The following is a 17,070-nucleotide window of genomic DNA, read 5'->3' as shown; positions in this document are numbered from 1 at the left end:
CTGGGTGATGAGAGGAAGTTGTTTATTAAGTTTCTTCTACAAAAATGTGTTTTTAAGCAGTCTTAATGAATGGGTACAGCAGGTGAATTTTGAATAGATTATAATATGGTTAAAAAATCTCCAACCTGTTACCACAAGAGTAAGATTTCACTGGCTGCAAGACGTGGGTTGATCGACATGCAATCTTTAAAAGGCTTCTGGGCATGTCTGTAACCTCGTGTCACTTGTTTAAAAGACAAGCTAAGTCTTTTTTTCTCTCTCTCTGAAATGAGGAAAGTTATTTGATTTCTACAAAGGAAGTCTTAAATTGGTTGTAAACCCATGTTAGCCTCTCTGCCATCCAACTTGTCTCCGTATCCAGATAAGAAGCATCACCTTAGAATTAGGTGAGCTGGAGTGATGATCCAGCCACACGGGTGTCCAGGTCTCTGCGTCAATGAGTCTCTCAGCAGGAAGCTGCCAGTAAATGGCTGTTTTGGTGGGGGCTGGGAGTGTGTGGCAGCTGGTGCCGGATAATGGATTAACTCTGGGCAGGGCTCTGATGCTTTTACCTCCCGCGACCAGCCAAACCATCCAGCAGTCATCAGTCCCTCCGCGGCTGCCATGATGACTTCCTCATCAATGTTTAATAAGCCATTTAGTGGCGGTCAGGCCTGCTCACTGATTGAGCAAATCAATATGTCTCTCTTCAGGATATTCATTCATCAAAGAAGCCTGGAAAATGTATCACAGTTGCCAGAAATATTAAGCAGCACAACTGTTTTCAACATTGATCATGATTATAAGGAATATTTCTTGCATATTAGGAGGATCATGTGACATTGAAGACTGGAGTAATGATGCTGGAAATTCAGCTTTGCATCACAGGAATAAATCAATGGTGAAAAAAAAGGTTATTTTAAATTGTAATCTTTTAAAACTTTACTTCATTTTTTTGATTAAATAAACACAGCCTTTGTGCATATCTGAGTACAAGAAACTACTTTCAAGAACATAATAATAATAAAAAAAACTTTACCGCCCCCAAACCTTTTGCACAGTGTATGTTCACTTATGGCATTTTTTAAATGTTTTCTTTAGTTTTATAGAGATAGTTCACTCAAAAATGAAAATCCTGTCATTAATTGCTCCATGTCGTTACAAACCTGGAAGACTTTTTCATCTTCTTTAGAACACAAATTAAGATATTCTTGATGAAATCTGAGAGCTTTCTGACCCACCATTGACAGCTGTGTAAATACCATTGTGATGCTTTAAAAAAGTTCAAAGATCATACAACTAACATATAAATAAAGAGTTCAGATGCAAAAGCCTCTAAGTGCCATTTGAAATGTTCTTCTAGAATGATACATTTTATCTAGTTTGTATATTTAAGTTCATTAATTTGACTTAAATGGCAATGACGATTTAAGTGAAAAATTACTGAACTTAAATATACAATCTATAAATAAACCTATAACACCCATCAAAGACACACACACTCACACACATGCATATAATATGGGAATGGAAAATTTCAGACTTGTCCAGTGAAAGTTTACACTGGTACTACGATTGCTATTATGCCAGCATGATCCAGGAAAGGCCCTTGGCCAAGAGATTTGAGTAGAGGATTATTGCAAACGTATCTCATTCAGTCCAATTGATCAGGGTTAATAAAGTTCATAAAGGGAACCTAATTTGCATGTCACCCTGTAGGCGTCTTGCAACAGTTCCCACACAAGATTTGATAGATTATCATGACAGAATATGCTAATCAAAGACTTGAAGATGTTAACTACACATCGGCAACACAAATCCATCAATTAACCATTCAGAAATGTCCTGTTGCATTCTGTCACTTCTTCCTGAGTCTCTCCATCACTGTCTGACTCAAGTTTAAACATAAAAGGCAGAACAGTTTCTGACATTTTAGGGCTTGTTTGTGTGAGGTTATTGGAGCTGCTGACAACACACACTCTTGAAGGTCTGCCCTATGTGCCGGGGATGTTTAGTTCATTTGCATTTAAAGGGACACGCACGAAACAACGCATTTACTGACCCTCAAAAAGGGACGACTTTAACATGCTGTAAAAAATTGTATGTGGGGTATTTTGAGCTAAAACTTCAAAAACACACTCAGGGGACAACAGAGAAGTATTTTACATACTGTATTGTAAAAAGTGGCGATATACCACCCCTTTAAAGTCTAGTTTGGATTTTTAATGTGTCCCCTGATGTTTTTATGATCATTCAAGATGCATGTTCAAAGCTATGGCACAGACTTGCTCTTGCATTTTAAGTATTCGACCTAGATTTTCTTTGAATGAAAGATGAGTTGACAACGATCATCTGGAGTTGTGAATGTAGCTGGAGGGGCTGTGTTCTGAATCTTACTGCCTTGTGATAACCATTTTCTGCTGGTGTCTGTGGTCTTGTGTCTGAGTGAGTATGCTATTTACTCACTGGGTTCATCTTCAGCTGGAAACTGTATGCCAAGCAGGGCAGTGGTGCAGCGGCTTAGGATTTCCATTTTCCAAGGAATTTATGATGCATGTTCACTGACTGGTGCACTGTATTAAATCACTAGTCAATGTTATCCACCTGCTCAGAAATAACTGACCTGACATTTAGATAAGATGCAGAAATATTCAATAATGTTAATTAACACCAACTGAATCTTACATTTAACTTTTTTATATATGCTAATTTATGGCACACTCGTTAAGATGCACATCAGAGCCAATTAATAAATAAAAGATGTGTTACTAGGGAGAATCAGTGATGTCTAGAGCAGCACTTTGAGCTCCAGAGCTGATCTAGGTCTCAAAGTCTGTCATTTTCAAGTGTCTGGCTCAATGAGGAGTGTGTGCATGTTGAAAACCAAGTAAACACACACGTGTAGTAAAAACAGACTGGAACCATTCTTCCTTCACAAAGCAGTTACTATTTTATATTTATGAAAACTTTTTAATCGAACCTAAAATGATAACTAATTTATCCTTATGTTGTCCCAAACACTAGCCACACTCGTATTCTAGTCAGAATGTGAGTCTGATACTGCTCCATAGGGCTTTGATTATGAGGCGTGTCCTAACCGAACTAGGGAAGAAAAAACTCTGCACTCAATTGGCTCGACCTACAACCAATCAGAGCAACGCAGTAAGTGACATATGTTGAGCTACGCATTTGTCAACTTCACGCATGGAATAAGAGTGTTGCTTCTTTTACTTGGTCCTCCATGAGTGCGTCCAAAACCACAACGACCACAGGGCTTTCATGCGTCCCATCTTCTTGGTGACCATCGGAGCCAGCTGATAAATTAAACTTTGGCCAAATCCCGTAGGAAGGACGGCAAACACATCTTTCCGATCGACAAATGCCTTGATTGCCGTTCTTTTTTCATCTTATCAACTTAATGCGCTGTCGATTTCTTTTACAACAGACGTGAAAGAAGAATCCAAATGTTGTGGGTGGGGTTCAGGCTGGCATCCAGGCTACCCAAACACATGACTTTCTTTCTTTTGTGGAACATATAATTATTTCATTTTCTTGGTGGGTTTTATAAAAACAGAAACTTGGAAACTGAGCACTTTGTGTAATATCTGTGCTATGGGCATATTGCGTCTTTAGTGTCACATGATCCTTCAGAAATCATTCTAATATACTGATTTGCTGCTCATGAAACATTTCTTATTATTATCATATTCAAAACAGTGTTGCTTAATATTTTAGTGAAAACATTTTTTTTTTTAGGAATCTTTGAATAGAACGTTCAAAAGAACTACATTTATTTTAAATTGAAAAGGCAAATGTAATTATTGTCACTTTTGGTCAGTCTAATGTTATATCCTTGCATAAAATAGAAAAAAAAATCTTGTTGACCTTAAACTTTTGAATTGTAGTTTACATTTATTATACGTTACTCTGTGTTATATTACCCTGACAACATACTATTTAATTAACACTGGTATGGGGAGTTTAATAGTATTTTAACAAACAAAAAAATTACACATTTCTACTTTAAATTTGTGAATAATGGCAACCATTATTGAATTATTGGTTATTAGAAATGTTTCATTCTAAGGGAACAAGCAGCATATCCAGTCAAAGGAAGAGGAAATAAAGACCTCTTTAGAACGTCCATAGATGGCAATTTGTTTTTATACAGATCATGTACAAATATCTCTTTCATTACATTTAAGAACACAATTTATTTCAGGCAACAAGCTCTTGATTTCCTCCATTCTCTCTTTGGAGTAGCATAATAACATTTTTCATGACTGCACTAACCATTGGCTGGATAATAAACATTTTTTTCGTCCCCTAATCGTAGTGTGGCCCCTCTAGCTCTGTGTTGTGACCTGGTGGGTATGGCAGAACAGTGTGGGTTGTGTTATCCAAACCCAGAGGAAAGCCTCACTCTGAACAATAGTCTTCTTATCTCCTCAGTTGCAAAAAATCAATTCAATGAATGACTAAGTTAGTTGTGAATGTAAAACTAATATTGTCCTGTTGGTCATCTTTTCCGGCTGTTTTGGAATCATACACTAATATTCTTACAGAGACGTGCTGTTGGGAAAATTTCCATCCAAAGAGCCACAGTCATTCAAATCGCTGTTTGTTTGGAAGTGAGGGGCTTTCTGTTTCTGCGGTACACCAACATACAGTGGTCTGCTTCCTCTGATTGACGCAGTAAATCATCCCAACTGTAAATGAAGATCAATGTCCTTGGTGCAGCAAACATGTTTTTTTTTTATGGAAAATATCCCTATTATTTGTGTGAAGAGGAAAGTGTGATGATAGGGCTATTGTCACAAACTCTACCTTTACAAATTGGAGTGGCATTAAAACAAAATGGTAAAAAGGTTCCATTGGACAACTTTAGTTAATCCATTAAAGGAAGGGTTTGTCATTTCAGAAAGGCTGGCAAAAGCAAGCTAGCTCTGAAAGTATGAGATCCCACCCTCCCTTCAGAGCGTCTCCAAAGCCGCACCTCCTCCAAAACAGAGCATGAAAGAGAATGAACCTCATCGGTTCTTGCAGAAGCTCAAACATTCTGCGTAACATGAGAATAAACCTCATTGGTTCTCGCAGAGGCACCAAAGTGCTGCATAACACGATAATGAACCTCATTGGTTCTTGCAGAAGCTCAAATGTGCTGCGTAACACGAGAATTAACCTCATTGGTTCTTGCAGACGAGAATAAACCTCATTGGTTCTTGCAGAAGCTCAAATGTGCTGCGTAACACGAGAATTAACCTCATTGGTTCTTGCAGACGAGAATAAACCTCATTGGTTCTTGCAGAAGCTCAAAAGTGCTGCGTAACACAAGAGTGAACCTCATTGGTTCTTGCAGAAGCTCAAATGTGCTGCGTAACACGAGAATTAACCTCATTGGTTCTTGCAGACGAGAATAAACCTCATTGGTTCTTGCAGAAGCTCAAAAGTGCTGCGTAACACAAGAATGAATCTCATTGGTTCTTGCGGAAGCTGAAACGTGCTGCGTAACACAAGAGTGAACCTCATTGGTTCTTGCAGAAGCTCAAACATCCTGTGTAACACAAGAATGAATCTCATTGGTTCTTGCGGAAGCTCAAACGTGCTGCGTAACACAAGAATGAATCTCATGGGTTCTTGCAGAAGCTCAAAAGTGCTGCGTAACAGCGGGCGACAACAGCGTAACCAGTTCTAACGCAATGACAAAAGTTTGAACAAAGCATGCAAACTGTTCTGTGGTTGGCGACAACATTTGTTGTCTCGCACCCAAAAATGGGAAAATTTGACAAGCTATAATAAATGATCTGAGGGGTATTTTGAGTTGAAATTTAACTCATTCTGGGGACACAATAGATTACATAATATGAAAACGGGTATGTCACATTTAAAAGCCTTTTTAAATAATGTAGTTAACTAATGTTAACAAATGGAACCTTTTAGTAAAGTGTTACCAACAAGGTAAAGCAACTAGACATAAAATAGGGAAGAGGTATTTTTAATGTGGCTTTATTTTCGCTGTGACCCATCATCATTGTTAAATATTTAATTGTGTCATATTGATTGGAGACGCTCCGCTCTGACACACATGGGATCAAGCAGTCTATTTTAAACTCATAAAGCTGGAGCTTTTATATGTCAGGTCAAGCGTGTCCTCCATGAAAACATCGTAAGATGATGTGTGTGAAGATATTTTTAAGAATTGCAGTTAGAGGGAGTGATGTTACCATGTCGGTAGCATTGAGACAGGTTTGCTAGAGGATGATGATGGTTCAGTGCTTCATCTAGCACAGTTTAGTCTTTGTACACACACAGTGCTCCAGTGTTCCGTCTAATGGAGCGTGCATGCTAACCGCACAGCTCTTCTGGATGCAGGAAGTGATACAGCGTGACAGCTAGAACCATTTAGACACGAACTCTTGGGCTACGTTCACACTGCGAGCCTTAGTGCTCAATTCCGGTTTATTGCTCTGATCAGATTTTGTTGTATAGCTGTTCACATTGTTGTTTTCATGCACAAAAGAACTCATGCATCATGCTGTCATACGGAAGTAAACACGAAGGACATTAATCTATTATATGTTTATTTATGGTGTGATCTGCCACGGAAACAAGCAAATTTATGCAATATAAAAAACAAAGATGAGGAAGCGAAAAAATATTGAAAAAATATGTATACATGAATCTTTTTACATTTTATGATGCGAGCCCTCATGATTTGCTTGTATATACAGTAGAGCTGTCAATGTTATACTTGACACATCACTGTCCTTCCACTGAATGACTTTCGCAACTTTAAAATCTGACTCGCATGAGCACAGAATTGAACGGATTTGGATCATATTTACCCGCAGTCTTAATGTAGTATTAGAGATGGGCCAAAAAAATTAAAAATAAAATAGTAAAATGAAATATATATAGATTATAAGTTTGTAATCAATTTTTAAATGTTTTTTAAATGTTTACAATGCTCACACAGGCTGCATTTATTTGTTCAAAAATAGCAAAAATATATATATAATGTGAAATAAAAATAAAATAACAATTTACTATTTGAATTAAAACTGTTGTGCTGCTTCATTTATTTTCAATATTTTCCAGGATTATTTTAGGAATAATCCAAAAGAATAGCATTTGTTTTAAATGGGTATCTTGAGTAACATTATAAATGTATCAATTCTGATCAATTCAATGCAATGCAACAATAAGACTTTTTTTTTGGAAAGAATAAGTTCTCTTTTATTTAGCAAGAAGGATTCTTGCTAAATAAAAGTGAACTTTTTTTTTTTTCAAAAAAAGTCTTATTGTTTCCAAACCTTTTTTTTTCTTCTTTTTTATAGTGTGAGGGTTGTTGTGTATTTATATAGACAACCAGACAGCCTCTGCTTCCAGCTTAATGCTTTCTCTTCAAAGTGAATTTTTTTTTTGTTTCACTTTTGCCTCCATGTTTCTGTTGGACGCCTGAACTTTTCTAGCAGCTTGTTTTCATATTTCCAGTGCTGCAGCTGGTGTTTTGATGTTTCCATAATCATTTAGTATGTGAGTGATGAGAGTTTATTGTAATTAAGAATACATGGACCTGGAGACTTGGAGAAATGCCTTATTATATTTGGGGGCTGGGAGGATTATCAGATTACATGTATGAAAAACAAAGCAAACAATTTTGAATATGAAAAGCTGTTTTTGTCCCCAAGGAGTGCTTTTAAAATGATTGTGTATGGGAGTGTACATGTTTTTGTACTAAGAATTAACATTATTTGTAATGATTTACTTCTCAGTCTCGTGTAACCAGACCTTCAGACCGACAGCTGACAGCTTTCATTGGCCACGACCCTACCAATAGGATGTCTGACTGACATAGAACCAATCACAGTTCATTTTGTTCCACATCGTTTAGGGCCATGAACATGTAAAGTCCCTAACAGACCTGTGTGCAGCGCTACTATTCATTCAAGAGCCACAAATATCACATACTTCCATTGTAAAAATCCAGCGTTTAGTTGATCCTGATAAGCATTCGTTGTCGCAGTTGCAAACACTACTGCTTTATTTTTCGATGAGGGGTTATGCTGTCACCATTGGAAAAACACGGCACATACAAATTCTTAACTCCTGAATTGTTTCCCATTTTGTTTGGCTTATGCATCAGACCGTGGGTGTCACGTCTGGGACTGAGACTACTTCTCAGTGGGAAATATCCATCCCTCCATGTCACCAACATTTTCATTTATTTATTCTTTTTTATTTATTTCAGTTTTATTTATTTGATTTTCCCTGTCAATCAATATAATTGTTCAGAAGTAGTGGTCGGACGATGTTTGGCTTTTCTTTTTTTTAAACGGAAGACCGCACCCCGGACTTTTATTTTGACAGCACTAAGAACGCCAGCACCTGAGCACACACAGCGCTCCTTCAGCATCTTTATTACGGTCTCTGTTTAACAGTTCTGTCTAATATGTTATTAGATAGATAGAACTATTCAACAAAATAAACTGTATAAAAGAAAGTACTAGTGTTTGCTTTTATCTTTTTAGTAATAGAAAATTTACCATCAGCATTCATTTGTAGCCTGCATGTCGGGAATCAACATTATACACTTCTGTTGTCAATGGTATTGTTAGTAGCTTCCTAAATTAGAGATAATGTCTGACTTTTTTTCTGTTGTTGCTGTCTTGGGAGGGACATACCAGTGAGCTGGCCTCGTGCATTCTGGGCTATAAAGCTGTCAATAGATGCTGGGCCACTTTGAGGGATCTTCTCATTAAAAGCAGATGATGTTCTTTCCATGCGGCTTCGAGCGTGCGGTTCTGTCTGAACGGCGGAGGCGCAGGCCTGGCGTGTGTTTAGAGTTTAGAGCCCTTATGAGTGATAAATGCCTCTTGTAACTGCATGAGACTCGGCGTATGTCCTCATATGGCGAGGCGTTCAGGCTGGTTTAGCGGTATCTTGGGTGCCCGCCAGGCCCCCAGCAGTGACTCGTAAAGCAGGAGGGACGACAGTTGGACAACATGAAAAATGTATCACACGCTGTTTAGGTTACATTGTCTCTTTAATCGCTTTACTGCTGGATTTGATGGGAGTCGCCGAAGCTTAGCTTGTGTTCAGACTGTGGTGACATTATAAATCAATCTCCATTTAGTAGCATATATACACACACATACTGTACACACACACACTTTATATAAATAAATTAAAAAATATATTTCTTATTAAAAATCTTCTGTATTACTTTATTATTTAGTCTTCATGTAAATAATTATTTTTTTATTTAGATTTAGTTTATTTTATTATTTTTATTGTGCATGCTCATTTCCAGTGCTGATGAGTTAAAATACTTATTTAATAGCACTGTTAATTTTTTAGGCAAAATTAATATATGTTTATCATACTAAATATCATTAAGGCTTTACTACCCAAATGCAGTTGTAGCATTTTGATTGTTTAAAGTGTGTTGTTTTTTTTTTTTGTTTTTGTTTTTTGAGTGCCAATAACAGAATAAAAATTTTATCTGTATGCCAGCATTTTAATATTGGTGCATCTATATCAGTGGCTCAAATTTTGGCTATTTTGGTGTGTCCGCGTCTTCCTCTATTGACGACCATTTAAAAGTAGAGATCATAACTAACAATCTCTGTCTCTCTTTGCAGTGAAGCCGTTCACAACCACTGTGAAGGAAATGCGCCTTCATAGAGACGACTTTGAGATGCTCAAAGTGATCGGCAGAGGAGCCTTTGGAGAGGTAAGGAATTCAATGAACCCTTGCTGCTTTTTTGTTTGCATGTTTAAAAGTGCTGTTAAAAGTGCTGAGAAATCACATCTGAATCTCTGCAGCCTTTGCCATATTGTGTGGTTTGTTTTCATGAGCCATTTTGTGTTCAACGAAAACCCCAGACTATCAGTGAAGTATTCATGTCCCCCTCGAGCATCTTATCAGCAGCCACGTTCCTAACCCCTTCCTCTCATCCAAATTTCCCTTCTCTCCCCCCTGCCAATTCCCCAGGGATCTTGGCCCAGTGTTGGGGTGCTACTCTTGGGCCGGCATAAATCTAGGCATTTTAGACTAATCATTTTTACAGGGGAATGTGCTACTCGTTCCTGCGCTATAACACTTGGACTTGTGTTGTCAAAATACTCGGTACCAAGTCGGTACTAAAAAATTTTAAATGTCACGGTACCAAGTATCGTAGGTACCATGCGGTTTCATTTAACATTACCTCACACACACACACTGAAGCACGAGTGACGCTCGCACTGTTTTCAGTCTCTGCTGCCTCACGATATGATGACTCATGATTCCATTCATCTCTGAGAGTCACTTCATGAACATTTTACCGTTTCATTTGAGAAAAACTATCGTCATATCAATCATACACGCACAGAAACTCAAAGGTCTTCGCGGCAACCCGTCAAAATAAGTTTGGTTTAACTTAAAGAAATTTACAGAAATAATTATATTAGGGTACTGTACAATAGATTGAACTACGTCTCCATTAATTAAAAAATACTACTACTAATAATAATTTTTCTAAACAATATTTCTCAATATCATCAATATTTTCGTTTAAACAGCATGTAGTCTTCAATACTTTCATAAATTTACCGTCATAAACAATTAAGTCATTGAATTTAATTTATTAATTTTCTTCAAATAGTTAAATAAATTGGAAAAATAGTTCAAAGTGATTTTGCCGTGGTACCGAAATTGGTACCAAGAACCGTAAAATTTAAATCGGTACCGATACCAATTTTGGTATCGTGACATCCCTAACTTGGACTATTCTCTACATGCACGGTGCACTTTGTTTTTGCCTTCCATCACTGTTTCTCGCCTACATTTTTTTTTCTCATCCTCTTGTTCACCGCACTTGAATTAGATTGAAGTTCGGGGACCGAACTACAAGTGTGAACAGACCCTTTGTTTTCAACCCCATCCCACTTGTTCTTTTGGAACTGAATCCCAAAAAGTTTGCATCATCAATAAGTATGTTTACATGCACAATTATAATCATGGTACAGTACAACAGTTGGGTTCTCGAAGTAAAAATCGTATTCATTTTCTTCACAGGGAAATAGATTTTTAACAATACCTTAAATCATTCGCAGTGCTTCAGGGGAATGTAGTTATTTTCCTAATTAAACCTGCTAAGTAAACATACTTGTTAAGGATGAAGTGTTTGTGTCTGATTTTCAAATACTTTGTTTGCTTCCGTTAGGTCGACTTTACAAAAAAAAAGGGATTATTATGATTTCAGCAAACTGAAAATTCCCAGTTAATATTAACAATCATGTGGGGACAGATTATCAGATATTTCTGAATTAGGAGAAACATTTTGCTGTGTCACACCATTCTGCTCTGTCATTATACCTCCCTCGTAAATGAATGTGCAATTGACTCATTTCCAAATGCATCTAATTCAGTATTTCTGTTCATCTGAAACAGAAGGCAACTCTGCTTTAAACAAATAGGGCGTCTCATTGCTTGACTCTGAGTCTGAAGCTGAATAAGACTTTATTTTAAGGAGAGATCTGTCCGTAGTTCTCCTACTCACTGTAGATTCCTGTCAGGAATGGCAGTGGTGGCACAGGAAGCAGGGCAGGACGGTGCAGCTGTCAGGAAAGGCTCCGGAAACCAGAACCGTCTCTAAGGAGTGACTTTCGTAAAAATAGGGTCTCACTCCGCATGTAATTTGTGCGGTTCATTGTCCCTTCTTCAGCCGCCGAGACCTCAATAACCCCTTCCTTCTCAGTCGCTGGGTTTTTTTGGTCATGTGGATCTAGTGATGACTCAGATCTTCGGGGGATTTCGCAGTCTTTCTGTTATCATCAAGCCAGGCTTTTGTTGCCTGTGCTGCTGCCTGTGTCGGTTTGAGCGTTCAGGCTCATGTGTGAACGTGATGCTGCTGTTTTGTTCCCCTTTCCAGCCGTTTCCTGTGGCTCTAACATTACAGGATGTACTTCCAGATAAATCTTTTGCATTTCCTGTTTATGATTGATGTTGTGGTCCCAACTGAAGGCCTGGAATTTGGGACTGCTTAAAATAATAGAAAAAGTGTTTGACTGAACTAAGCTTCATTTTCTTTCTTGCTGAAGCTTGCAATCTTTTGCAAATGCACCATCACGGTAACAAAAGAGTCCATATGACTCATGAGCTGTATTCCAAGTCATAAAATAATTATTGATCTTATTGCAAACAATTTATCCAAGCAAATTTTTCTTTCTGTTATCTTGCAACCCTAATCAAAATGTCATAACTCGATCGTCTGGTAAATTTACATACATAAATGACTTATCTAACCATTTAGTCTTCTTAAACCCCTCCCCTTTTTAACAACTGATCTCAGGCTTGCATTCAAACCTGCCTTCATTTTCTCAACAACCGATGGATGGAATCAAGTCTGTTTCCGATAATCTGTTTTACTCGAATGTCACAATGGAGGAAAATATGTAACTTCGTCCATTTTTTATTGTCTCTTTAAGTCGTCATAGTTTTATACTGATTATCTTTCAAATCTCACTTTTCTAGGGATGTATTGAATGTTACGTTTTTGTGCCAAAAAGGTTTAGGTTCATGCCGATAACTTGCCGAAATTATGAAAAATGTGGTTTAAATAAAACATATAATTAATAGGCCATGAAAGACTAAAATATTTTTAGTGCTTCAAGGGAATCTTGTAAACAAGAAAAGGAACCTAAATTTATCTAAATATGAATATTTACCGATACCAATAAATGATCATCAAGACAATTTGTGGAACTGAGATTTGAGAACGTATAACTTTAGGAAACTTTAAATAACTAATACTTTTTTATGGTACTTTTGTGATGACTTCTTTTTTTTTTTTAAAAGCTTGACAATGTCCATCAGTGTCCAAAAAGAAAGTCATCTGTGTGTTTTTAACATGATTGTATTTTTAACCCTTCTTGTGGGTTAAAGTGGGTGACGTACTTAAATGGCACTCCTTTTTGCCTCACCTGAGACTTACTCAGAATAATTACATTGTTGACTAAATAAGAAAGAAAATATGGAACAGGGAGGGGAATCAAGGAGAACTAGATTGAAGCAGACATTTGTTACATAACGTCACTGTGAGTCACTACATAGCAAACAAAACAGCCTGTAATGACCAGAGTCGGAACGCTCTACGTGTTGAGGTTGAGCGTTGATCTCTTTATCTGTTCAATTGAGTGAATCACTCATGTAATGAATGGTTAGGTCACGCAGTACACGCAGACCCTATCCTTCATATTGATTTAGTGAAGATGGCGGCTTCTGCTCTCTAAAGGTACGCCGACATAATTAAGATTGTTTGCCAACTACAAGCTGGAGACAGATTCACAGACCCACGTGCTGGTCCTAGTGCAGAGTCCTGGCAGAAGTCCAGTGTTTTATTATTGCAGGGTTCCTGTTGTCCCCAAAGCATCTTGAATAGTGTTATTATTTGGTGTTGACTCGTCCAATGTCAAATCTGGTATAGAATAAAAAGAGGGCTGTAATTTATCTCAGAGCCTAGCAATAAAAAAAAATGTCCGGAATTTTAATTGATTTAAAGATATGAAACTCGGTTTCCCAGCTGTTGGAATGCTCAATATTAAGTATGATCCGGGACTGGTGTGACAGGATTTTGGGACAATTCTCTGGATGCTCTTGCCCTATTTGGTCAACATTTACATTCTTGTTTAAGTGATGTTGCAATCATTGGTTATTAGGGGTGTCCCGATTCTCCAAATCCTCGATTCGATTACATTTTCGATTCTAAGGTCACGGTTCGATTCGATTCTCGATTTTTATCAATCGGCCAATCAGGATACTCTATGTCTTACATGCGCTTCATGAGGCACACATGCAAGGTCTCTCGCTCTCTCCCTCTCTGCTGTGCGCGCAATAAGGTTTGCTGTTGCCATGCTATTCTGCAGTTGCCATGCTATTATTTGAATGGCTGTAGCTAAGTTAGAGGAGGTTGATCACAGACTCGCAACACCTAATCAACACAAGTGTTTTTTTTTTTTTGTGGACGTGACATGGGGGCGTGGCAACATCAACGATTGTGAATTAATTTCGATCATTACGATTTTAATTGATTTCGATCGATTTTGATTTAAAATCGAAATCGTGACACCCTTATTGGTTAAGTGTCATTTCACATTTATTGATTGAGTTAGTTATTCACTTCCTGACTGACTTATTTATACTGTATAGATGTTTACATCAGAATTACTGTTTACATTCTGACCTTTGACCTTATGGCTTATATACATGATCTCTTATTTGGATGCGAGTTGGTTGGTGACGATTGCATTGCAGCGTCCACTTTGGTTACCCGCTTTCTCTCCTTCATGCACCTCCCTTGCATTTTCAATCAGGTCAAGCTGCCTTTGTGGAAGTGTGTGTCTAAAAAAGGAGAGAGGGAAAGAGGACAGGAGACACTGTGGGATGAGGAATTGGGGGTTTCTGAGCACTCAGGGTTCAGTTTGTTTTGGAATGAGGTCAGTTATCTTCTGTGGTTGGGAGCCTTACAGATAAGAAGCATGTGTGTTATTTAAGACTGTTTGAGTTTGTCGTCAAAGTGTACTTTTCAAATGCTTTGATACATGCACAAACACACTCTAGAGAACATCAAAGGGTCGAAAAAAGCAGAAAACGGCAGCAGGGCTCCTAATTTGCCCTTACTATGCAAAGTTACAGTTTGTACTGTGTTCTTTGCTGAAGCAGCACATTGTGCTTTGGGCAGGTATGCGAGTCCACGTGAGGGGAACACTGTTCCTCCACTGAGGGTAAACACATCATGTGATGTGTCCCGAGCAGCGAGGCAAAGTACAGGGAAGTTCATGACTCCACTTAACATTAGCCGACTGGATGGTCACAAATAGCTAGTGGACAGAAGATATCAGAATAACAAAGGTCAGGCATACATAAGTCATGGGGCAAACACTTGGATCTCACAGAGATGTTTATAATATAGTTTTATTAATGGCTCCTCTCCGGTTTAAAGGCGTATATTACACATAAATAAAAACGTGCTTATCCTCAAGTTGTTCCAAACTTAATTATAACTTAATTTCTTCAAAAGAAGATCTCTAAGGCTGTGTGTCCACCAAAGCATTTTTCCACCAGCCGTATGTTTTCAATTGTTTTCAATGGGAGCGCCGCGTTTTTTTTTTCACGCTGAAGCGCTGAGCGCCCAGCGTTTTTTTTATTTTATTTTATTTTTTAAACTGGTCACCGAGAGTTGAAAAATGTTCAACTTTGGATAAAACGCAGCGCTCGTCACTTTTTTACCCACCCGTCCAAACACAGTGGAGGAGGGGCGGGACTAATACCACACCGACCAACTGTCACAACGTTCTTTCTGTACAACGACAACCAGCAGAGCTAACTGAACATAATGGATGAAAAATAAATTTTTAGTATGATACAAATTATCTGCGAAATCAGTTACAAGTAAACTGCGCTGCGGATATTTTGTATCATGGCAGCAAAACATCTCAACAGAAAAAACACTGCGCTGCCAAAACGCTCTCAAGCGCCAAAAGCACGCGGTTTTCAGCGGGCACACGGCCTAAAGGGAAAAAAATTTAAATGTGATTTAATATGGAGGGTGACCAGATTTCTCATGGTGTAATACTGGATGGGATGGACATCTTCACGCCTGACTTGGAAAACGTGACGTCTGATAACCCCTATCCTTATGACTTGTGTGCTATATACACTAACGGTCGAAAGTTTGGGGTCAGTAAGATTTAATTTTTAAATAAATTAACACTTTTTTTTAGCAGGAATGCATTAAATTGATCGAAAGTCATTTTTAGTACTTTTTGTTGTTGTTTTTGGAGCTAAATTAAATTCAATAACTAAAAATCAATGTATGGAAATGATCAAAATTTCTCTCTTGTCTTCAAAGTATGAAATTAAGTAATAAGGCTTATAAAAAATACAATACATTTTTGGATGAAGTGTCCCTTTAAGTCATGACACGAACATAAATTGCTAACTAATTTTACAGGCCTTGGTCCTTGGTAACAAGTTTACTGATGTCAGTCACCAATTTGACAGTCCCTTCAGTTATCACTGCATTCATTTATCTCCCCCCTGCCTGGTGTGTCTCTTCCTACCGGGAGGGTGTTTGCTCTCCCCACCCCAGATGAATAACCTCCAACTGGACACTCCTCCAAACTTTCCCTTTCCTAATACAGAGTCGCTTCCACTCGTTTGTCATTTTTGGTGCACTGCATACTTGTGGCCTTAATTAGCCAGTTCTTGTGTGCCGTCTCTCTTTTTAGGCAAAAAGTCAGCTTTTCCTTTTTTTCAGATTTTCAGAGGCATCAGAGATCAAAAGCATCTCATTCAGAGTTTCTTTCCCTGTGGGCTTTTAATCTAAGTGGGCCACGAGCGCATACGATGAATAAATGAGGCAAATAAAAATGGTCAAATTCCCCACAGCCTCTGAATCATGCTGAGTTTTAATTTGTTTGTATGCATTGGCTAACTCCTCATCTTAACTGTCTAGGTTGCTGTGGTGAAGATGAAACACACCGAGCGTGTTTACGCCATGAAGATCCTCAACAAGTGGGAGATGCTGAAGCGGGCCGAGGTAAAGAGATTTCTGCTCATGGGTATTTTTTCGTTTGTTAGATCTTTCAAGGCTTCAACTACAATGGTTTTAAATGTCAAAAACAAATAACTTTTATATGGTAAAATTGAGTTAAGTTTTATTAAAAATAATTTAATGCCTGTTTTGGTCTTCAATCATAGCATCAATTTAGATCATAACCACAGTTAAAACCACGCATATAGCACCTCACTAACATGGAAAAAATGTGGAAGTGCACTTACAAAATTGCACAAGTGCTTTGTCTTAATCTGTCAAAAAACTGTCATTAGATTCCATTGCTCTTTAAATACATTTAATACATATCTACATTAAACAAAATTCTGTATGAATATCCCACATTTCTGCCACTATACCATGGTTCTCCAGTTAGTGTTACTACAGTAAATCCATGCTAAATGGATAAACAGCAGCGGGATTATTAGGCTCCTGTCACTTTAAGAGCTTAACCACAGATCCAATGTAATGTTACAAAACATGCGTTTTC

General features: G+C 37.9%; 1 protein-coding gene across 5 annotated transcripts in view; it reads left to right on the top strand.

Annotated features, from left to right (window-relative positions):
- The window catches only part of cdc42bpb (CDC42 binding protein kinase beta (DMPK-like)), a 66,128-nt gene that overhangs the window by 14,194 nt on the left and 34,864 nt on the right, over positions 1–17,070 (top strand). For all 5 annotated transcript variants that reach the window (XM_089118544.1, XM_089118543.1, XM_089118541.1 and 2 more), the window contains exons 2-3: positions 9,624–9,715; positions 16,482–16,565. In XM_089118544.1, coding sequence (XP_088974670.1) covers positions 9,624–9,715; positions 16,482–16,565 — 176 coding nt within the window. The remainder of the gene's footprint in view (positions 1–9,623; positions 9,716–16,481; positions 16,566–17,070) is intronic.

Source organism: Pimephales promelas, chromosome 13 (assembly GCF_988280905.1).
Source record: "Pimephales promelas chromosome 13, fPimPro1.hap1.1, whole genome shotgun sequence".
NCBI lineage: Eukaryota > Metazoa > Chordata > Actinopteri > Cypriniformes > Leuciscidae > Pimephales > Pimephales promelas.
Note: the sequence above shows the minus strand (reverse complement) of the source record. Positions and strands in the feature narration are given on the sequence as shown.